Raw genomic sequence first — 19,930 nt, 5'->3', positions numbered from 1 at the left:
GTCGCCAGATTATGTCAGTCAAGTATCACGTGATAGCCGACTCCAACCAGTTTTGGTGCTTAAGCTGTTCATAATTGCTTTGAATCTCTATCCTCAAGAAGATGGGAAAGCAGAAAGAGCATAAGGAGAAGAAAGACAAGAAAAAGAAAAAACATCGCAAAGACAGAAGCGGAGATCGCTCGAAGCGGAGCAAAAAGGGCAAAAGCGAGCGGGTTGTCTCGCCTTCCCCGGGATCTGGGTCTGACTCTGATGGTAATGAGATAGAACAATGGGTGGAGAAGCCTGCCGCTGTGCAGTCTCCGGTATGTTGTTGTTTAATTTAAGCAGTTGGGGTGTGGCCTGCTGTCTGCCAATATGTAACAAACATGTCTATTCTAGGAGACAATCATCAGTAATCCCGCCTTGCAAGAATCAACTGAAGCACCAAAACCGGTGCAGGAGATCATGCGAGATGATTGGATGATGGCGCCCGGAGAAGGTTTTGATTTTACCCAGATGGGCGGTAAGAGCGAGCCGCGAAAGAGAGAGGCAGACATAAAGAGAGAAGACGAAGAGAAAAGGCGTCAAGTAGGCAATCTAAGAATCAGACACTGATCTGTCGGAAAGCTGATTTCGATATACGGTAGGAAATAAGGTCTCAGAGGGAACTCAACCCTTATCTCAAAGATGGAGGAGCGGGAGTACCTACTGATGAGTCCTCCTCCACAAAGTCAGGTAAGCCTCATATAATTGCTCGGATAATGCTTTGCAAACCTAAAATATACGATCTCTCTCAGTGGGCACGAGAACTTATGAGTTTGGGGATAGCGGCGCAAACTGGCGAATGATGAAGCTTAAGCGTGTTCTAGAGATAGCAAACCAAGAGGGTAAAAGCGTAGAGGAGGTCGCAATTGAACGATATGGGGTATGTATCGTGTGCCATTCGCTCTTCCGCAAACCCTAGCGTCAATCCATAATACAGTCCTTAGATGCCTATGAAGAAGCTCAAGCTGAGCATGACTTCTTAGAGAGGCAACGATCTGGGGACCGGAAGGATGAATTCGGACGAGACATACCATACCGTCCTACTTTTCGAAAAACCGCGTCTTTCCAACGACCTGGCGAGATCTCTTCTACCAAGCGCCCGGCAGAAGAATCTGACTCAGAAGGGCGAGCTCTAAAACGTTCGAAGCCGGCAACCAGCGCTCCTTCACGTTCACCAGCTCCTCGTATCCCATCTGTTAACGTCCTGTTACCGGCAGCCCAAAGTAGATCAAATGACGGTCCGATATTATCGAATGATGAGCTCAATAAGCTCAATGCCAATGTGTTAAAGGCAAAGCTCATGGGCCACCCTGACGCAGTACAGCTGGAAGCCGAGTATAACCGACAAAAGAAACGATCTGCAAGTGGCGGGACAATTAGCGAAGGACAGGCACTGCTCTCAAATGTGGACAGTCGAGGGAGATTGCAGGACATTGGAGTAGCTTCAACTGCGCCGCGCTCCCAAGGTCCCCAGCGACGTCAGCCCTCAAAGGTTCGCACAAGCTTTGCGATAATTTATCGATTTTTCACGAGACCCTTCTCATTCGTTTCATTTAGTTTGACCAAAATACACATGACGAGCAAGGCAATCGTGTACGATACTCCGCAGACGACGACAAGCAGGGACTCTCAGACCTGATTTTGCAAGAACGAATGGCGGGTGCTCACGACTTTGACACACATATGGCTGAGCAAATCACCCGCGACTCCACTTTTACGAACAATTTGGATTACATGGATGATAATATAGACCGCCTATCTAAGAGAAAGCAGCTGTCAGATGATCGTAAACGCAACATTGCCATTAATGGTGAGATTTCGCGTCAACTCTTATTTTCGCCCGAAGATACTAAGGTATATCTTATGCAGATTACCAAAAGCACGAAAAAGCAGTGTCAAAATGCTCGTACTGTTTCCAGGAGGGCAAAAAACCTAGAGTTCCTATCGTGGCATTGGGAGCGAAGGCATATCTTGCGTTACCAGAGGTGGTAGATATGGTACCAGGTCACTGTATCATTGTTCCGTTGGATCATGTGTTAAGTTCTTTGGAATGCGATGACGATACCTGGACCGAAATCCGGGTAATTTACGCAGTATTCGCTCCCTTACAGTTAGCCACTTTCTGATGCAATCGATTGGGATTTAGAACTTTCAGAAAGCCTTGACGGCGATGTTTGATGAGAATAATCAAGGCGTGATTTTTATGGAACAGGTTATCAACTTGAAATGGCATAAACATGTCATCATTGAATGCATACCGCTACCTAAGGACGTATGGGAAGATGCACCCGGATACTTTAAGGTGAGGACCTGAGCGTGCTTCTTAGCTGGTCATGTTTGTCATTCTCGTTACTAAAGTCGATATTAGGAGGCAATCAATGAAGCCGAAGGAGAATGGTCGCAACATCGCAAAATAATCGATACATCCAAAAATGGATTCCGAGGATCCATGGTGAAGCACCTTCCATACTTCCATGTATGGTTTGATCCGAATAGGGGATATGGCCACATTATTGAAGATTCAGAAAAGTGGCGTGAATACTTTGGCAGGGTTTGTATTGTTTTATTGACCTCTTGGTTTGGCCTTAATGAATGACAGGTTTGTTCACAGGAAGTGATAGCGAGCCCTTTGGATCTCAGTCCTGACCGATGGAGAAGACCGAGACGAGTCGACCCGCAGTATAACGGGCCCCGCATGGAGTACTTTCTGGAGAAATGGAAAAAGTACGATTGGACAGCGGCCTTGGATGGTGGCGATTACTAGAAGCGAGCGCGTAGGGCAACAAGTCCAAAATGACGCCGCTGCGCGGAAGGCCAACGGGGCCTTTCTATCGCTGGATATGGGATCCGTGCTGTCGATAATCTTTCGGTCGCTGTGCCAAGACAACATCTCCTTTGTCCATAGTCATTTTGGTTCCTGTGATTTCTCGGATACGTTGACTGGCTTTGTTGGATTTGGGCGCTTTTCTGACGGGGGAAGATTAGGAGAGGCCCCTTCCCTTTGAATGTTCGTTGATCTGGTTCGAACGTCGTCCATAGAGTCGTGAAAATCCCGCCTGTAGCACCACCCTCAATATCTCTTCATTTTTGGTCTCTAGTTTTTGAGAATCACTTACATAGCTTGACTCAAATCCTCCAGCTGAAATGGAAACGGCCCATATTAGAGCTTATATTTGCACGTCGATGAAACTGTAATTGTTCACTCCTACCCGGAGCATGAGATTGTTGACATCCGCCTCCCTTTTTGCAAATCTGTCGGCATTCCTCTGATAGCGTTGTGCAGAATCCTTATCCTGTTCCAAATCTGGCAACGACCTATATGACTGAAGTAAGCTTATTGAAACCAAGTGGTACTAGACATGTCTGTCACGTACAATTCTTCAGTGGGCACGCTTTCCATGGCCAAATGTTCCAAAGCTAGATCTATTTGCATGCGACGCAGCTGGTCCAAGCTTTTGAAAAGCTCAGACGAGTCTCTATCTATCCAGCCCGATGGAAGTCAGCTGCGGGGTAGTATTGCGTTGGTGACCACGCTGGTGAAAATCAATTACCATAGGAACTTCTTTGGTCCAACTGCTGCAATTGCGAAAGGGCACGTTCATGCTCCGATGCTGTCGCCGATCTATTAGCAGATGTTGTTGACTACTAGGTTCGACAGTCCATACCTCTGTCGCTTTGGAGGAAATTTCGTGATGCATCCATGTTTGTGGCAAGTACGATGCCAACGTCGCAAAGGTCTTGGTCCAACAAGATGATCCACGGTATGACACACAACAACAACCAAGCGATATCCAAAAATCCACGGGTTTCAACTTTCACTCTGCACACAACTTGAACAATGATTCGATCAATACCCTTGTCAATGTCACTCCGCCGAGCAGGCAATCACACACTGAGGGGACTCCGCACCCAGTCGACGTCTTCTAAAGGTCACCCTCTTTCCCGGGTTCCGGTTGGTGGCCTTGCAGCGGTCGCCGAAGTTCGTGCACAACTTCCTTCAGGCGTTGCAGAGTTGGTGAAAGATTATCCTTCTATTATCAATTTGCCTGTTCAATGGGGGGAACAGGATGTGAGCAAAAAGTCGATGTGGTTTCGCTTCGACAGAGCCTTTTTCTTATATTTGCGATATGATCTAGGTTTATGGACACTTGAATAACGTAACTTATGTGCGATACTTTGAATCAGGACGTGAGTATCTCCCATCGTATGCAAGGAATCCTGAATCCTTGTAAATATATTTCGATACCTTCTTTAGGGATAGCTTATTTTGATCAAATCATCAAGCCGCACCTCTCAGAGACTGCGTATACATCATTCATCACAGCCAGAGGAGTAGGACCAATCGCCAAATCTGTGCTCTGCAAATATCGGGCCCCTGTCATGTACCCAGATACAGTCACAGTAGCAGTAAGAATTGACCCATCCAGCGTCAAAAAGGACCGGTTTACGCAGTCAGCTGTAATCGTTTCGCATGCTCAAGAAAGAGTAGTTGCTGAAGGAGAGTGTGTGGTTGTTAGTTTTGACTACAAGGGACAGAAGAAGGCAGATATCCCAAAGGAGATTATTAACGCTTGGAAGAAGGGAGAAGGGCTAGAATAAAATGAATCGTATTTCTAATGCCTTGGGTGGTGGGAGGGAATATATACACAACCTAAACGATCTCCCTTCAACTCGTTCTCTTCCCATCGAATTAAAGTGTCCGCTTTCTTTACATTTTACACCAATCTGTACGCTTCAGGCGGAATGTTATGCTACAAAAGACCATCATTAAGTGCCATCCATGTCTACGGCACAACAAGAGTCACACTTACCTTGACGCGTTGAAATGCATCCATCGCATTCGGCATTGACCATCCCGTCTCGGACAAGCATTGGAAACTAAACTTATAATTTAAGCCCGTGGCTTTTGCAAACTCAATCACCAGATTCTGCCTGGCATCATCCAATCCATGCTGCAATTGTAATGCTCTCAATGTGGCAATATCAGGCAATTGCGGCGCCGGTACTGAACCGTTTACGGCGGGAGTCTGTGCAATTTCGCCTGATGTCGCTTTGTCGGTCGGCTGCACCCACGCACGATTACTCGCCCATGCTCGCACCGTGAGTTGGTCGTTTACAACACTATACGGTAGTCCAGCCATTGCAGATCTTATGGATTTGACACCAATGTCAATTCACACCGTGCCAAAATCAGTTCTCAGCAATGTAACGTCACCTGCTCCCTGGCACTGCGGGTACGATGATGAAGGTACGGTCAAAACTTCGATACGTTCGGATATCAGCTGTGAGAAGCGAGAAGGTCAGCCGTTGTACATTATTCATTGTCCCAAAAAAACCGCACCCTCTTTGAACTCTCCGTGGACCATCACAAACAGCATGGCCCCGGCACCGCCGCCCGTTTGGTAAGCCTCAATTAAGAGCTTTCTGTGATCCTCTGGTTGATCTATGGGATGCTGTGTCTTGGGAAGTCGTTTGAAAATTCCAATGATGTCTGTTGCGCCGCGATGCACGGTGTTAATGCGCTGTCCTATATGACAAGCCTGTCAATTAGTTTTGGTGTGGCGAAAATGACTGCGTGACTCCACGGACCTGCATCCTTTACTTTGTCCAGATTGCGATTGAAATTTCGCCATGTATCGAAATAGTGTTGTTTGTTACTGGTGCCTCGACTCCGGTTATCCACCATGAGGGAGAAACATGCTTGATCATGGTAGACATCAAAAAGAGTCTCTCGATTGCCGTCGAAAGATCTCAAGAATCTACGATACCAGGTCAATGCTACGATTAACGTGCTTGATCATTAATAACACATACTTTTGCACAAAGTCGGTTGCCGTCGCAGCGGTTGCGGGGGAATCCATAAAGCCGGGTTTGACGCTTAATGGCAGCTCTACAGACATGGCATCGACAGCGAACGTGATATCGCCTATCACTGGCTCCATATCAAGGAGTTCAATACTAGGAAATAATTTCTTCACATCGCTGCAAATAAAGCCATGAATCTCCTGGTCACTAGAGTCGAAGTAGGTGGTCTCACCTTCGATATACAATCTCGCCGCCTGGCTTTGCGACTTCCTTGTCTCTCACTGGGTTGCCTATCAGCAGCAATTCTCTTAGATGTGGAAGATCCGCTCCTTTCAGGGGTTCGAGATCCCTGAAAGATCTCAGTTGATTATCTTGGAAAGATAGGGCGGTTACGTTGGGGACATGTTTGGGGAGGTTCGAAACGTGTTGAAGGGTTGTAAGGCGATTCGAAGCAAACGATATGGTTGATACCTACATCAGCAAGAATCGTCAGCATGCGTTCTGTGGTCAATAATTGCCTTTTTGTGGGATACAAACATCAGGGCACAATTCGCCGATCATTTTACATATTACTCCTCCCATTTTTGATTCCGCCTCAAAGCCACGCACTCCAGCATTTTGCATAATTGGGTCCGATACCATATTTTCCAAATCCAGAAATTTGTTCTCAGGGCGATATCGAGATCGAATAAGCATCCGAAATGCGTCAATGATATTTGTCCGACCGGAGGTGTCGCCTGGTACGCCTCTTGATGGGTGAGATTGCATGCTACCACCTCCTCCTTGGGTAATGATGAGCTAGAGCACGAGAGTCAGGCTTACGGTACAACATCGAGCTGTAACCTGCAAGTTTACCTTATGTTGGAGGAAGTTCACGCCGCTGAGTTTCGCTAACGTTTGAGCTTGCAAGGCGTTTTGAGTCGTGAATACGATCGAATTCCTTTGGACTTCAGTCTAGGATGAACTGTACATGTGAGATACATGCGAGACGATTGAAAATCACACGCTGTCGTACATGAACAATGGTCACAGGTCCACCCGCTCGCCGACATAACCATGCCATGAGTCCTGGAGCCCCAGTTTCCGGCGGAACATTGCTGACCTATAAGTACCGCAAATCGCAGACGGTGAGGAGGTTTACTGAGTAACGGTGACGATTGCGGTACATACTTGGACTTGTGCAACATCCCCATTAAAACTATGTGATGCGCTAGACGATGGACGGGGCCGGTTGTAGGGAAGGCTCCTAATTTTCGTACAGTAACAGTTAGCGTCGCGAGGGCCAAAAAGGCAGATGTGAAAGACGGAAGGTCTGGTATCACAACAGGGAACAGCGCTAATCGAGGTGCCAGGTGCCCCAGGTCTGATAAGACTTTCAACTTTGGGGCAGCTGGCTCGCCATACAATAAATTATTCCCCAGAGCATGCCAGATGGGTACGTACTGTCTCGAACGACGTTGATCTTGCTCAGCCGAATCCCCCATCATGATATCTCCATCCTTGTCTTCTACAGTTCCTTGGTAGGTCCCTCGCCCACCGTAACCTCTCCCACGTCCTCTTCCCCGTCTATCGTAACCTCCTCCTCCTCCAAGGTCGCCGTAGCCCCCACGAGGCCCACGATCTGAACCGTAAGATTGCCCTCGTCGTCCTCCCTGGAAGCTCATTTGCGAGAACACGCAGTCTATGCACTCTAGCAAACGGTGAGAATCGTGTATGGGAGACGGAGAATAATAAGCGGACTGGCTTCCAATCACATTCACACTCTACCAAGCGGAATTCTGACGGCGATCTGTCACTAGTGGGAACATTGGAGCCTGTGTGTTCAGACTACGCAAATGTGATTTGTCATTCGAATCGGTTTAGCCCATTGATTCGAAGCTGGTTGCTATCAGCGCTGTCCGCCCTGCGCGTCCGAGAGAGATCTCCAACCAACAGCGTCGCTGCAATTGTGTTTATTGTGGGTAAGAAGAAAACGTCATTGGAGTCTTGAAGAATGATGTCTCAGTTGGTGCCTACTAACACGAGGAATGTTCATTTCCATGCGTGCAGAATCCGCATGGTTCTTGCGATTCTCCTCCCGTAGTCTTTTTGATTCCTCAACACAAACTCTTGCACCCACGGCTTCCAACGCTTGCGATACTCATTCCGATCATACCATGGACTCTAAACTTCAGGAAGCCCGTGAAACCATGGACATATTGCATGAAATATCGCGTATCTTAAACACCAGTCTCGATCGCGAAACCCTTTCGCTCTGTGTATCCCTTTGCGAGAGTGGTGTGAATCCTGAGGCTCTAGCTGCTGTCATAAAAGAACTCAAACGAGAAAGCCGTGCGTTACGTGGTGAAAATGCTAGCTAGGTAGCGGCATCAGCGAAGGTGTTGAGGACTCTTGCTTGTATGTAGTTTCATCTGAAGAAGACCAACTCCTAGGGAAGGACCGGAGGGAATCAAAGTCAATGTACATAGTAATGTGGCCAAAACGAATGGTGGATATAATGGCAACTGCGCAACTTTGAGTGATGTACATTCAATTGAAATATAACTCGAGGCGAAATGAAAACTGGAACTTGCAGGATGCTACAATGTCGAAATTGGGTTGGCCTGCATGTATCTCTGCCCTTTGCGGACTAGTTTCATGAACGAGAGTTGCGTTTTCCAAAAGACGGATGTAAACGAGCGTAAAGACGACGTGCTTTGCTTATGTAAGGCACAAGACACGAGCTGAGCGCGTCTGGAGCTGCTTTTGGACGCTGTAAAACCAACATGGAAGTAGCTCAACAAATATGGTCACAGCTGGACAACCTCTATGCTAAGGATCCTAAGGCATATGGTCAATTTCTCCAGAAGCTCAAACAGGATGCCATTGAAGGAACCGAAGCCGCTAAGGCACAATTGCCACAAGGGGTGTTCACACTACAATGCTCAGGAACCATTGTAAACGGGTCACCGCAACACTATATCAATGTATGCCAGAGTGAAAAGCTGAAAGCACGGGTTGAAGACAAGATTACTGTAGTTGTTTCGAAGCAACGCCGAGGAAAGAATGCAGGTTGATCCTTGACAAATAATTCGTCCACACAACCCTAGGGTCTTCCCGATACTGACAATCATGTTTCTGATAGATGGTACAATTTACCACGTCTACGATGCGGTGGTGCATAAAATGATTATTGCTGAAGCCAGGAGCGATTCTTTATTTGCAAATGGCTTACAAGATCTTGTTATCGACTGCATCGAGGAAGCTTTCTCGATAAGAATCGACCGAAAAAGTACTGTTCGTGAATGGCATGATAACAATCACATTCAGGCATTTGTACTCAAGCAAATGACTTGCAGATATCCGAAAACTGCAATCTTACAAAGCGCCGTACGGGTGGGATGAGAATGGCCGGCCCATTGACGGTGACGGCGCAACCGAGGACAGCGGAAGGATACCATCGCATACTATACCCGAACCAGTGGACTTGTCGAAAATGACTACGAGCTCGCTGCTGACTCGCATGCATGCAGACTCTGAACTATCATCCGCAGCGGAAGCCTCTTCTCCTAGCGACACATTACCAGCTCTGAATTTGCCAGACGGGAACGGAACAGCAGGGAAAAGGGGCACGATCCAAGAGCTGGATGCAGTCGGTACAACTCCTCTGGGACGTGGAAAAGGTGCTGAAGATGGACGACATTCAACTAGAATGGGCATAGGTTCGGACAAAGCTCCCATGTATACTACAACCACAGGCAATGGTAATTGGATGGTAGAGATTGTCCTTCCAGCAATTGTAAGTCCAGAAGGCGCTCAGCAATCGATGTTGAATGTTTGACAATATTTCCGTACACAGGAATCTGCATCAGATGTAGCGGTGTATGCTACCGACATATCAATAGATATGGAGACCGAAGGGACAAATGTATCTATTCCACTACCTAAAGGCGTCGATGTAGATACGGCGAAATGCAAGTTTTATAAAGCATCAAGGATTCTACAGATTACTTGTTCATGCAGCACTCTGGCATAGCAGAAGAGAATATATAAAATGATATGCACTATGGAATTGGCGGAATTGCCCTGTTGGTATACATGGCGTACTGAGGTAGAATGGGGACTGCCATCAGATGCAAATCATGAGAAGGGAGTTCCTAAATGGGACATGGAGCCCGAGGGAACGGCAAGCTCGGCGATGTAAATTGAGCAAGCATCATAACAAAAGCTGCGTGCCCAAAACTTATGTCTCGATGAAAAATACAGCCCATTTCAAGCTATTCAAGATATTGCTCCGAGGCGCTCTCTAATATTTTGAAGCGTTCGCAGAGTAACGAAGGATTTCTAGGAATAGCATTACTCCGAGTAAACAGCTTACGATTTGACAAACCACATAAAGTTTGACTTTGTGGGGATAGCTTATGGGGTAATGCGTTCGTTCCTGAGAGTGGACTTTGCGGAAAACTCAAGGGTTCGATCTCCACATTGCGCGGAACTGCAAACGTCCGTATGATGTTCACGACCGCGATGCATGATGTCGATCCGTACCAACAAACTACGAATCAGGCTTCATGTGTGCCCCCCAGGCTGGGCCCGCCTGGTCCCTTTTTCTTTCATTTTTCTTTTACGTCCTGAAGCTCAAAATGAGGAGGCTTGGAAGGGTATGACGAGAGAATAGAGTGCAAGATGTACATCCACCCAACCCATTCACGTTTTCAAACCTAATTAGTCTCAATGAGAGCACGTTTACTGCAAACTAGATACGAGTTGTCAAGATTGAAAGGGTCGACGTTCCATCTGTGCGGACTTTTTGCAGGAGCAAGGAATCGCAGCCCTTGTTCTCGCGACGGATGGCGGTAACAAGAGGAAATCAAAGGAAACCCTCCATTGACACCTTGTGCGAGTAACTTCAAAGCGAGTAACTTCGTGTTATGGATGCTTATTTAAGCCGATCATGTCGTGACTCAGACACGCCGGAGATACCAAATGTTTCGACGTCGAAATCTGTCAAGGACATTCCAAGCCATGAAGCGACGAACCCGAAGCAGCGCTCCCAGTCCGCCAAGGAAGCGCCAGGCAAGCACTACGAAACGCACTGCAACAGGCAACCTGCCTTCTGACATTATAACCATAAGCGAGCAACATGCACGATATCTGCGCCTTCAAGGTTCACATCTTATCAATCCGAAGCTATCGGGCAGTGTGGGAGACATGGTCAAAGTTGCAGCAGATTTGTTCGGTATACAAGCACAGGAAACAGCGTCAGGATTCGTATCCATTTGGCAGCGACTTTTGAGAGGTGGTGCACGTTGCCGCTGCAACAAAGCGCAGAAAGACCCCCTCACTCTCTCCGAACTGCAAGGAGTTATCAAAAATGGAGAAGGGTTGATTAGAATATGGGGACAACGATGTACTCTTCATATATACGATCGAAAAGATTGGGACATTGTAATTGGGGCAGTTGGCGAGGCAGTGATCGCCAACAGAGTTGCGTCAGTTAAGGCTGGACGAGTGACAGGAAAGGACGCATCAGCCGAATTGGACGCTGCACGAGAGGACCTGTTGTCGATTCTCTCGGCAGGAAGGTGTGCGACGCGAAAGGATTTAGAAGCCTGTGGCCACAATGGTAAACTTCAATACAGTACGTTTATGTGCGCAACGATGGAAGGACATGGGGCTCGAATTGACGTCGACTCAGGAAATCCGGTGATGGCACCTCGGTCCCGTGTTGTTACAGAGGAAGAGCTTCTGTGTATGAAAGTAGAACAAAAAGACGCTTTGGTCGAGGTTGCTCGACGATACTTTAAAGCATATGGCCCTGCGACGGAAGGCGACTTTCGATATTGGATGTCACTCAGTGCGGGACCTTCTCGTGCGGCTGTCCAGGCGCTACTAGAGGCAAATGAAATTGTCAAAGTCCACTTGGAACCAGCTGAAGAAACATTTGCTGTATTACCGTCACGAAAGACTAAAGTCCAAGAATACTATGTCACCTCAGAAACAGCCGTCCTCTTAGAGCAACCCGTCCCACCACCCTCCGAATGGCCCGTATATCTTCTGTTCCGTTTTGACCCACTTCTTTTGGCACATGCTGACAAATCTTTCTGGATTCGACCCGACCTTAAATCGAAAATATGGACTGTTAATGGTATCATCAATCCTACTATCTTGATTGAGGGCCGAATAGCTGGAACATGGTCTTACACAAAAAGTCTCCCAAATCAAATGGAGTTTGTGATGACAAGATTTCCTGATGGAGTGTTCTTTACCGATGCCATCAAGTCAGCATTGGAAGCGCAAGCGACAGAGTTTGCAGCTTTTTTTGGATCGATGGTTCTCGATGTCATTTATGTAGATTGATATCGGGATTATACTACATTGTAGCGATATTGCAGTTCTGCTCATTGCAGTTCAGTGTATATAGACGACCAGATGCAGACTACCACAGGTCTAAAGTGACGAGCGATTTTTGGCTGGTGCAAATGTAGTCATGTCGACAAGGCTGTCATCCAGTGCTCCGTTCGTGCCCAAGATACAGACCGCACCTACGCTGATTGTGATACGCGGGAGTTTAATGTATCCCGCACGCTGGTTGGCTTGAAAAGGCTAGCATTCGGAAGGGCTGAACTGACACTGAACATATTGGCCAACCGACAGAACAGCATACGACATTCTGACCAGCGGAGCCTCCTTTCAGTTGCGCCGTTTGAAGCTATAGATCCTTTTCCGACTTCTCGCTCGTTGCGCGGTTCGCTGCCCACCTGGCTCTCACTGTTTCCACATATTTGTAGGCCGTCAATGCTCCATAAACTGCCGCTGCGGGTCCTATCAGCAGCGCCCAAATTAACCAGTTCCATGCTCGGTTAGGCATTAACTTGCTGATAGCAGAATCGACCTGCTGTTGTGTCTTGGTCCTATCAGACGAATTGTCGATCACAATATCAGCCATTTCTCGCTTTTTTTCTATCGGCATTTGAGATTCGATGCGAGATTGCGCCTGCTCTGCCGAGAGAACGTCCCGGGATATTAGTCGCCCTTTTTGAACTTCTTCAGGACTTGTGGCGGAATAGCATCAGAAGGGAGAAAAAAAAAAACAGCATAATCTTCAAAATTGTCTACCCACCAATACACAACAACCACGTCGTGCACAAACTTATTCAAGCCTGCTTCAAAAAGCAACGGTGTATCTAAAACGCATAACCGTTCTCCTTTCATGAACCACAACAAAAGCTGTCTCAGCATTTCCATTCTGATAGGCGGGTGGGTAGCTTTGTTCAACTTTTTGCGTGCCTCTGCATCTCCAAAGACTATGCTTCCTAGTTTTGGTCGGTCAAGTTCTCCTGTGGTAGGGTCTACCACTGTAGGGCCAAATGCGGATAAGACTCGAAAATAACCGGGTTCGTTTCGTTTTACAACGTCACGGGCAATGATGTCAGCGTCTACTATCGGGACATGATGAACAGAAGATAGGTAGTTTGAGACGGTGGACTTTCCCGTCGCAATCCCACCGGTAAGACCAATTAACTTCATTGGTGATCAGTGATTGGAATCGTTGGCCTCAAAACGTCCAATTCCCAATGACTCATGTGGATGGCTTGGTTAGCGGGCTGCTGTAAGCTGTGAGTAAGCGTCGGGTTTACATTGCAAAGGTGAGCTAATGTGCAGATGACTTCCGAGTAAGTTGGACGTTTGGTTTTCCATTATAACTTCCTGCTTTTCCATGTGCAGCTGAACACAACTTAGTTCAAAGTGTCATAAAGTAGTTTATGACTGGATCGGATGCTATAGATCATTCCCATTACAATCTCACGTTATAGAATGCTTAAACATAAACTAGGATTGAACATGGTCTGTACTAGTCAACTGTAGCTGAAAATTGCTCTGCATGCCAGAGCAGTACATATTGCTGATATTGGCGCTTGGTGGTAATTTTCATTAAGCAACACAGGCTCTGCCTTCAACCATTTGAACGTCGTCCTCCTGAAAAAGACATTTGATATGTGATACTTTATTTCATGCAATGATATTTCAATGATGAAATTGGGAAGAAAGATGTCAAAGTGAGAAAATCTATAAACTACGTAACGGATCTGCTGAGGTGAAAATGGATCATGGTATGCAACTGATCATTGAAGGAAGAGCTATGACACTAAACTGGACAAAGTCCCAGAGAGATTATATCAGTATGGTGGATACTCCAGTAAGTTGAAAGGGCATTTCAAAGTTACCAGGTATCTCGTCTTTTGTCTATTGCGACCATTGAATTCTTCTGGAGCTCATCTAGGCACCCTCGATGCACAGATAAATCTGACAGTAAAGAATATAGCTGGTTGCGTAAGTACGCACACGCAAACAGCGCAGAATATCGGTAATGTGTATCTATCTATCTATCCATTAACTGACGAAATGACAATATATCCGGGCGTCGGTTTTTTGGAGCTGGATCATGCTGCCTGATGGGTATGCTGAAGCTGATTTGTGCGTGACAGCGCTCAAGGAGCACAAATGAGGAAACTTGGGCCCAACCTGTCCAACATTGCTAAGCCTTGTTCCGTAAAATCCAAAATATGTGGGCAGGCTCCCACTAGCAAAAGATATGATATTTAGGGACGATTGATTCGGGAGGTCATCTTCCTCACAATTCACATTTATCTGTCTATATAACTGATCTGCAAGCAATCGCTGAAAGGACGTCCTCAGCTTGGATCACTTCCTACGACAAATAATGTCGAATCTTGTTTTCAGAAAGACAAGCAAGCCCGAAGCATGATAGACTATGAGCTGAGGAGGGAATGCTTCGCATAGATATGTAGTAACAGCACCTAAGGTCCAATGACTGAGGCATTACTTCTCAGTCATTGATTGATGGAGCCTCGTGAGACAATATCGGCAGGTGAACGTGTGTCTGAGTGATCGTAGCTCTTCGTAAGTCCGCGCGCAATGTAATCCATCCCGGAATGTCATTCTGGACTCTAGGGTGCCCTCGGTTTGGATTACGCCTGGCCAGGGTTTTGAGGCGAGGCGCCATCTCGGGAAGCTATCGCCCGAAACAAAAGGAAATATCAATACGTCAAATAGGCAAAGAAACCAGGAAGTGCGACGTCCCCGTGCAACAAAAGCCTCGTTTTTCTTACCAGGTCGCCAGACAGGCAATTCCAAGCTGTGTCCTGTCAACGTCGGCAGAACTAATCGATCCCGAGTCCATGGCCTGACTTTTACATCTTTGCCTAACAGGATTGGTGGCTTTCCGGGATGATGTGAAGCACTGGATATGTGGCTGCTTCCCGCTGTATTATCAAATGTACAATAAGACATAACTCGGATCAAGTGAGCCAAATTCAAGATATAGTACCTGGTGATCTTCCATACGGAGTCAAGGCCATGTACCTGTAGGAATCGTGTTAATTACCGTATGTCAACTTAAATAGGACCCACATTTGCTGCCAGAGGCCACTTATCACCGCATACGGTTCACGTACCCTTCTCCAGTCAGGTCTCCCTTCTTTTTTGTCGGGGCCTTTTTCTTCTTTGGCGGCTTCTGTGCCGGAGCTTTGATTTGCCGCTCTGCGTTTGCTACTGATGGTCTTGACTGTCCATTAGCATCGTGTTGGAACTCTGCTCCTGTTGGGACCGTGGATCGAGGTGATGTGCTCTGAGTGGGTGATAGCTTTGATTCGACCTCCTCTTAATCATAGACGAAGCAGCGTCAGCATTCTCCCAACAATTCTCATGTGCGCTTGTACACGCAGCGTACCGTTCTGCTTGACGACGGTTTGCCGGGTTCGTCCCCTCTCATCCACATTTGGGATGTATATCGCGTCTGTGTAGTTAGGTGCTGGTGGGTCGGGAGATTTAGAAAACGTCTGAGGAGGCTTCGCTGGCGCTGGCGACGAGCCTCTATCAGACGTCCAAGTATAGGCTTTTTTGGAGGAGCCTCCGCCGAGAGCGGCGTGAAGGGCTACCCTCATGGCATCGGGGTCCGCAGGAGGAGGGGGCTCTCTTTTTTTACGTTTTGTGTGGCCTCTTCCGCGTACGTATGCTGGAGGTCGACCAAGGCTGGAGGAATCGTCAGTCCGGGGCGAAGCTGCAGCATCGTCCGTCAAGGATGCTGTCTGCGAAACTGAGTTGGGAAGGTTCAACTGATCTGGGATGACTGTTTCGGAGACCAGTTTTCGAGGCTGTGGGAAACTAGCGTCTGAAGGTAGCTGTGGTCTTGTGCCTACTTTCAGCTTTAGCTTAACCTGGGGTTGTTGAATGGCAGAATCCGCCATGGGATGGGACAGCGAAGAGACAATCCTGAACGAACAGTTCCCCGCAATATAAAAATGAAGATTGTGATATTGCGTGCAACTCTGTTAACCCGAGTCCAGACTTTTAGCAGTGCGCCTTGCAGCTGTTCTTTTCGTAAATGACAGAGATGACCTATGCAATTTGGCGACAAGGAGGTTGGGCTGCTCGTGCTCTGAACGAACGCGGTTGTGCCAAATTGATATCAAGATCTGACACGCACAAAACGTTGCGGAGAAACGCATGGGACAGATGAGACCCCGACTGTCCATACTCTTGCTTTTCAGCTTTTCAAAAGATGCTCTGCCGGCCATACATGTCTGGACCAATTATGCAATAGAAGAATAGGTCCAGAGCTCCCATTTGGCTGATGGTTACAATCCCTCACCGTCCTGGCATTCAATGCTCCGTAAAGTACTGCGATCCATAGAAGAATGTCATGCAGCACATGTGCACCATCCATATCAGTTCTCCCAACATACATAAAAATCATGATATCGTCTTTCCAGTCAATGAGGGTCATAAAAACACAACGTTCATATCTATTATAATCATCTCCAACGGAAAGATATCAGAACGTCCGCCGATACATCGAGATTTATACGGCTCGTAGATTTTGGTTATTTTTTAAATGTTCGTCTTTCTTCCTACCTCTGCCTATATACAAATCAAAGTTAGCAGCCCATAGTCAAAAGAAGGTTCGGGAACGCTCCACCTGTAGGACCTTCTCACTGACCTTTACTGGCATTTACGCGACAGTCTGGTCGGGAGCGGGTACACCCCTTTGTTGGTCAACCTTCTCCTGTTGTCCAGGTCCAATTGCCCAGGCGCCGTGCTCCTTTAGCATTTCCTCACGAACTTTGTGATCGTAGTCCTTGTATTTCTGTTAAGGCAGCGATTTGTCAATGTTAATGTTCATACAAACGTTCCCACGCTGCTCTTTTGAATTCCAAAGCTCCGGAGCATAGAGTAATCGCAAATAATATGGAGCACAACTTTCCTGCATAGTAGGAACGTGGGAGTTGTACCACCAGTAGTAGGCAATTCCAGTACCCAGAGCGATGCTACCGACAAGGTCTCGGAGGACTCGGCGTCGGAATCGGCCAGTGATGGGGGCAATTGCAGAGGCGGCGTAGGCCATTGGAGCGGTCAAAGGCAAATAAAAGATTGCAAAGGATGAGTCGGATTCGAGAGACGATGATTTCGGAACGAGGCGGACGAGGACGAGACGGGCGTTGATTCAAAAATTAGTAGCCATGAATTCCAACCGGTTCCAACTGCTCTGTCGTTTCGCGATGACGACGAGGACGACGAACATGACATCCGCCTGCGATACCTGTATTGGGGATATCTGGATAGTTGCAAGAGATTTAGGCAGCATGGTCAGGTACTGCAAGTGCTACACTTGATCTCTCGGCGGAATTGCGGCAGTTGGGGTTGAGAGCTTCCTCCACTATCAATACAAATGTGTGAACCCAAAAAGGTTGAAAGCCCCCTCAGTCTGCCTCCAACTGCCAGCGACACTTCTATCATACTGGCCCGATGACAGGTTGTGCAACCGGGTAGCATACTGCAACATTATCCAAGTATGACAGCGATGAAGGAGTTTACTTTCGTTGACTGTTGTAGTCCGCCTCGTGTGCTCGGTTGCTTATTGTCCAATACCAAGATGCGGATATATTGGAGAGCTACAGTATAATGCGATGATTTTTCGTATTTGTACCTAAGCTGCCACCCTAGTCGCCCGCACGCCTCCCAAAAGCGTTGCCGACCATTTCCAATGCCTCCACTGCCTTTTCCATAGCCTTTTCCATTCTCTTTATCGCTTCTTCAATGCCGGAGGTGCCTTCAAGTATCTGGCCTTTGAGTAGCCACATTGGGCTGGCGACCACTTTGACAGTGACTAAGCTAGCATGATCGCTGTCAGAATGAGATAGATACGCCAGTTCCAAATATGCCGGCGGATGTGCCCGAGAAAGGTGGAGACGCTCAGTCGTTAACACGACCTTTCCATATGTTCCGTCCCATAGCGTTTCGCAATATCGATCCGTGGGTGGCGAAGACACTGACTGTCTTTCTGCGGAATTGAGATACACAATTGTGGAATACGGATGGTCGATGGTATCCTCCTGAGTTTCGTGCGGAGGCTTACAACTTTGAGACCATAAAGTATGGTGAAAACCAATCTTGAGTGCGCCTTTACAACAAGCGCGGTTGTTGCATATGCGGAGATCACGTGTGTGGGTCGAAGGTGCAATCACTTCGATAACACGCCAAGTGAGGGCGAGAAGGGATAACTGTGGTTCAGCGCGAACATATGAGTGTTGACAGATCCGGTCGTAGGTGGAGAGGATGTGCCTACAAATTGCCATACGTGCTAGTTAATAACACAATAAAAAGAAGGATGGATCCTAGACAACGTACCCAAGCAGTAGATCGTATGAAAATCGCAGATGTGTGGAAAATCGTGCCATATGCTGCCCTGTCAGATCCGCTCGACCCATTTTCAAGAATGCTGCAACCACCTTGAGGTGGTTTTTGATCTGTCCCGGAGCCCGTGTCGAATGCTGCGGTTCTTGCTCTTTGCTAGTTACATGTCCTTCACGTGGCACTGATGTGTTTTCTTTGTGCCAGCCAGTGAACTTTGACCATTCATCCACTGTCGACTCTTCATCGCTGTATTCGTCCTCTAGCGCTGCCACATCTCTCTGAATCTTTTTGGCAGTTTTCACCACTGGTGTAGACCCGTAAATAAAGAGAACATTGTTCCTGATTTGGACTCTTTTTAAACTCAAACGTACCCAATGCAGCAAATCCCCGAAAGCCTTCCATCGCCGCATACTCCTCATACGGGGTATCCGGGAGAAAATGCAGATCGGGGAGAATGCCGCTCCTGATGGAGGAATTGAGAGCAGGCGGAAGGCGAGGGCTAAGCAGATATGTGGCGGGCTCTGGGGAACAAGCTGGCGATGGGAGGCTGAAGTTGAGAGACAGGCGCGGACGCCCAGGTCCTTTCTCAAGTTTTTTCTTCAGACTATCTGTCGCAGAATCTTCAAGGTCAGGATCTGAAAGAAGTACTGCGTTTGTTCCTGTGTAAACACCGTAAATTGCCGCTAGCGCAATATGCCGGAACACAGTGTTGACGGAGCGGATATGCCAGAGAATGGTCGGAGAGGAAATGTGGGATACTATGGCAATCCATAGCTCCGTCGGAAGAGGCCCTGTCGTCCCAAAATTCTGCCTGGCTGCTTCCATATGCGCAATGTTAACTTGGGAGGTTGAGACGATTGGGCATTCCGTCGCGCACCCAACCTGCTGTTGATGACAAGTCGCCCATCCTCATTCGGAATTGCAACGTTCCCAGAATAGACAAATGACGGTCATTTATCCCATAGCGTATATATGAAAATGCCAGCCACATGAAGAAATGCAATGGGGCTGTTCTTTGAACATGCAGCGATTGCACGGAATGACCCTGCGCACTACAAGATGAGAAATGATAAAGATGCTGAAGCATCAAGACGGCTATGGTGTCCGCCGTGGTATACATTAGATAGTGGGGTTCGGTTTGTATATTCATGTCACTCAAGACTTTGGAGAAAGAATATCCTTCCACTCTTTTGTAGAGAATACAGTACCGGATCATATCAAGCCAAGACAATCCTTTCTTAAAAGCGTCATTCTGGCCTTGACTATTTGGATCGGGTCGGCCAGTGCACTCTCTGACCTTTCAACATGCACCTTTGAAGGCCTCTGCGGTGGACGTGTGTGATGGACAGTTACAGCGGATGTCAGAATGTCTTTAACAATGTTCAAAGAATAGACGTTGTCCGTA

General features: G+C 47.4%; 11 protein-coding genes across 11 annotated transcripts; 5 read left to right on the top strand and 6 right to left on the bottom strand.

The window, feature by feature from the left end:
• Positions 1-98: 98 nt before the first annotated feature.
• Positions 99-3,261, top strand: SPPG_08180 (uncharacterized protein). Its single transcript, XM_016756338.1, has 10 exons — positions 99-302; positions 379-567; positions 627-714; positions 777-904; positions 962-1,516; positions 1,582-1,834; positions 1,894-2,105; positions 2,171-2,326; positions 2,393-2,575; positions 2,636-3,261. The coding sequence occupies exons 1-10, from the start codon at positions 102-104 to the stop codon at positions 2,786-2,788; spliced, it is 2,118 nt and encodes a 705-aa protein (XP_016604636.1). The 5' UTR covers positions 99-101; the 3' UTR covers positions 2,789-3,261.
• On the bottom strand, positions 2,143-4,122 carry SPPG_08179 (uncharacterized protein). The gene is made up of 7 exons (XM_016756337.1): positions 3,934-4,122; positions 3,690-3,854; positions 3,576-3,635; positions 3,399-3,504; positions 3,234-3,339; positions 3,141-3,163; positions 2,143-3,080 (listed from the first exon to the last, which is right to left on the bottom strand). The coding sequence occupies exons 2-7, from the start codon at positions 3,724-3,726 to the stop codon at positions 2,930-2,932; spliced, it is 483 nt and encodes a 160-aa protein (XP_016604635.1). The 5' UTR covers positions 3,727-3,854; positions 3,934-4,122; the 3' UTR covers positions 2,143-2,929.
• Positions 3,627-4,743, top strand: SPPG_08178 (YbgC/YbaW family acyl-CoA thioester hydrolase). Its single transcript, XM_016756336.1, has 3 exons — positions 3,627-4,093; positions 4,161-4,212; positions 4,280-4,743. The coding sequence occupies exons 1-3, from the start codon at positions 3,863-3,865 to the stop codon at positions 4,621-4,623; spliced, it is 627 nt and encodes a 208-aa protein (XP_016604634.1). The 5' UTR covers positions 3,627-3,862; the 3' UTR covers positions 4,624-4,743.
• Positions 4,607-7,609, bottom strand: SPPG_08177 (uncharacterized protein). The gene is made up of 12 exons (XM_016756335.1): positions 7,273-7,609; positions 7,000-7,075; positions 6,845-6,931; positions 6,685-6,783; positions 6,367-6,627; positions 6,062-6,300; positions 5,839-6,006; positions 5,614-5,783; positions 5,366-5,551; positions 5,240-5,306; positions 4,836-5,172; positions 4,607-4,775 (listed from the first exon to the last, which is right to left on the bottom strand). The coding sequence occupies exons 1-12, from the start codon at positions 7,491-7,493 to the stop codon at positions 4,740-4,742; spliced, it is 1,947 nt and encodes a 648-aa protein (XP_016604633.1). The 5' UTR covers positions 7,494-7,609; the 3' UTR covers positions 4,607-4,739.
• Positions 7,610-7,745: 136 nt separating this feature from the next.
• Positions 7,746-8,397, top strand: SPPG_08176 (mitotic-spindle organizing protein 1). The gene is made up of 2 exons (XM_016756334.1): positions 7,746-7,790; positions 7,879-8,397. The coding sequence occupies exon 2, from the start codon at positions 7,986-7,988 to the stop codon at positions 8,187-8,189; it is 204 nt and encodes a 67-aa protein (XP_016604632.1). The 5' UTR covers positions 7,746-7,790; positions 7,879-7,985; the 3' UTR covers positions 8,190-8,397.
• A 192-nt stretch (positions 8,398-8,589) lies between these two features.
• SPPG_08175 (uncharacterized protein) lies at positions 8,590-9,880 on the top strand. Its single transcript, XM_016756333.1, has 4 exons — positions 8,590-8,880; positions 8,954-9,100; positions 9,168-9,607; positions 9,668-9,880. Exons 1-4 carry the CDS (start codon positions 8,595-8,597, stop codon positions 9,842-9,844), a joined length of 1,050 nt encoding a protein of 349 aa, XP_016604631.1. The 5' UTR covers positions 8,590-8,594; the 3' UTR covers positions 9,845-9,880.
• A 909-nt stretch (positions 9,881-10,789) lies between these two features.
• Positions 10,790-12,322, top strand: SPPG_08174 (uncharacterized protein). The gene has a single exon (XM_016756332.1). The coding sequence runs from the start codon at positions 10,795-10,797 to the stop codon at positions 12,166-12,168; it is 1,374 nt and encodes a 457-aa protein (XP_016604630.1). The 5' UTR covers positions 10,790-10,794; the 3' UTR covers positions 12,169-12,322.
• On the bottom strand, positions 12,059-13,376 carry SPPG_08173 (dephospho-CoA kinase). Its single transcript, XM_016756331.1, has 2 exons — positions 12,932-13,376; positions 12,059-12,863 (listed from the first exon to the last, which is right to left on the bottom strand). Exons 1-2 carry the CDS (start codon positions 13,336-13,338, stop codon positions 12,521-12,523), a joined length of 750 nt encoding a protein of 249 aa, XP_016604629.1. The 5' UTR covers positions 13,339-13,376; the 3' UTR covers positions 12,059-12,520.
• Positions 13,377-14,358: 982 nt separating this feature from the next.
• Positions 14,359-16,305, bottom strand: SPPG_08172 (uncharacterized protein). The gene is made up of 5 exons (XM_016756330.1): positions 15,563-16,305; positions 15,288-15,492; positions 15,161-15,195; positions 14,943-15,095; positions 14,359-14,845 (listed from the first exon to the last, which is right to left on the bottom strand). The coding sequence occupies exons 1-5, from the start codon at positions 16,077-16,079 to the stop codon at positions 14,802-14,804; spliced, it is 954 nt and encodes a 317-aa protein (XP_016604628.1). The 5' UTR covers positions 16,080-16,305; the 3' UTR covers positions 14,359-14,801.
• A 538-nt stretch (positions 16,306-16,843) lies between these two features.
• On the bottom strand, positions 16,844-17,236 carry SPPG_08171 (uncharacterized protein; the record flags this gene model as incomplete). The annotated part of the gene is made up of 2 exons (XM_016756329.1): positions 16,844-16,978; positions 17,021-17,236. The coding sequence occupies 2 exons, from the start codon at positions 17,234-17,236 to the stop codon at positions 16,844-16,846; spliced, it is 351 nt and encodes a 116-aa protein (XP_016604627.1).
• A 482-nt stretch (positions 17,237-17,718) lies between these two features.
• Positions 17,719-19,427, bottom strand: SPPG_08170 (uncharacterized protein). Its single transcript, XM_016756328.1, has 3 exons — positions 18,897-19,427; positions 18,520-18,829; positions 17,719-18,453 (listed from the first exon to the last, which is right to left on the bottom strand). Exons 1-3 carry the CDS (start codon positions 19,348-19,350, stop codon positions 17,832-17,834), a joined length of 1,386 nt encoding a protein of 461 aa, XP_016604626.1. The 5' UTR covers positions 19,351-19,427; the 3' UTR covers positions 17,719-17,831.
• Positions 19,428-19,930: the final 503 nt, after the last annotated feature.

Source organism: Spizellomyces punctatus (genome assembly GCF_000182565.1).
Source record: "Spizellomyces punctatus DAOM BR117 chromosome Unknown supercont1.19, whole genome shotgun sequence".
NCBI classification, from domain to species: Eukaryota; Fungi; Chytridiomycota; class Chytridiomycetes; order Spizellomycetales; family Spizellomycetaceae; genus Spizellomyces; species Spizellomyces punctatus.
Note: the sequence above shows the minus strand (reverse complement) of the source record. Positions and strands in the feature narration are given on the sequence as shown.

Coding starts and splice junctions, on each gene's coding strand:
- SPPG_08180 (XM_016756338.1), top strand. CDS start 102: ATGGGAAAGCAGAAAGAGCATAAGGAGAAGAAAGACAAGAAAAAGAAA. Junction 715..776: donor GTCCTCCTCCACAAAGTCAG/GTAAGCCTCATA, acceptor GATCTCTCTCAG/TGGGCACGAGAACTTATGAG. Junction 2,576..2,635: donor GGCGTGAATACTTTGGCAGG/GTTTGTATTGTT, acceptor GTTTGTTCACAG/GAAGTGATAGCGAGCCCTTT.
- SPPG_08179 (XM_016756337.1), bottom strand. CDS start 3,726: ATGGATGCATCACGAAATTTCCTCCAAAGCGACAGAG. Junction 3,636..3,689: donor TTTCCTCCAAAGCGACAGAG/GTATGGACTGTC, acceptor GATCGGCGACAG/CATCGGAGCATGAACGTGCC. Junction 3,164..3,233: donor TCAACAATCTCATGCTCCGG/GTAGGAGTGAAC, acceptor TTTCCATTTCAG/CTGGAGGATTTGAGTCAAGC.
- SPPG_08178 (XM_016756336.1), top strand. CDS start 3,863: ATGATTCGATCAATACCCTTGTCAATGTCACTCCGCCGAGCAGGCAAT. Junction 4,094..4,160: donor TTCAATGGGGGGAACAGGAT/GTGAGCAAAAAG, acceptor GATATGATCTAG/GTTTATGGACACTTGAATAA. Junction 4,213..4,279: donor GCGATACTTTGAATCAGGAC/GTGAGTATCTCC, acceptor TACCTTCTTTAG/GGATAGCTTATTTTGATCAA.
- SPPG_08177 (XM_016756335.1), bottom strand. CDS start 7,493: ATGAGCTTCCAGGGAGGACGACGAGGGCAATCTTACGGTTCAGATCGT. Junction 6,784..6,844: donor GACCTGTGACCATTGTTCAT/GTACGACAGCGT, acceptor AGTTCATCCTAG/ACTGAAGTCCAAAGGAATTC. Junction 6,007..6,061: donor GGCGAGATTGTATATCGAAG/GTGAGACCACCT, acceptor CTTTATTTGCAG/CGATGTGAAGAAATTATTTC.
- SPPG_08176 (XM_016756334.1), top strand. CDS start 7,986: ATGGACTCTAAACTTCAGGAAGCCCGTGAAACCATGGACATATTGCAT.
- SPPG_08175 (XM_016756333.1), top strand. CDS start 8,595: ATGGAAGTAGCTCAACAAATATGGTCACAGCTGGACAACCTCTATGCT. Junction 8,881..8,953: donor ACGCCGAGGAAAGAATGCAG/GTTGATCCTTGA, acceptor TGTTTCTGATAG/ATGGTACAATTTACCACGTC. Junction 9,608..9,667: donor AGATTGTCCTTCCAGCAATT/GTAAGTCCAGAA, acceptor TTCCGTACACAG/GAATCTGCATCAGATGTAGC.
- SPPG_08174 (XM_016756332.1), top strand. CDS start 10,795: ATGTTTCGACGTCGAAATCTGTCAAGGACATTCCAAGCCATGAAGCGA.
- SPPG_08173 (XM_016756331.1), bottom strand. CDS start 13,338: ATGAAGTTAATTGGTCTTACCGGTGGGATTGCGACGGGAAAGTCCACC. Junction 12,864..12,931: donor GACGTGGTTGTTGTGTATTG/GTGGGTAGACAA, acceptor TTCCGCCACAAG/TCCTGAAGAAGTTCAAAAAG.
- SPPG_08172 (XM_016756330.1), bottom strand. CDS start 16,079: ATGGCGGATTCTGCCATTCAACAACCCCAGGTTAAGCTAAAGCTGAAA. Junction 15,196..15,287: donor GGAGACCTGACTGGAGAAGG/GTACGTGAACCG, acceptor CGATTCCTACAG/GTACATGGCCTTGACTCCGT. Junction 14,846..14,942: donor ATTGCCTGTCTGGCGACCTG/GTAAGAAAAACG, acceptor TTCGGGCGATAG/CTTCCCGAGATGGCGCCTCG.
- SPPG_08170 (XM_016756328.1), bottom strand. CDS start 19,350: ATGGAAGCAGCCAGGCAGAATTTTGGGACGACAGGGCCTCTTCCGACG. Junction 18,830..18,896: donor TCGGGGATTTGCTGCATTGG/GTACGTTTGAGT, acceptor GGTCTACACCAG/TGGTGAAAACTGCCAAAAAG. Junction 18,454..18,519: donor TCATACGATCTACTGCTTGG/GTACGTTGTCTA, acceptor GGCAATTTGTAG/GCACATCCTCTCCACCTACG.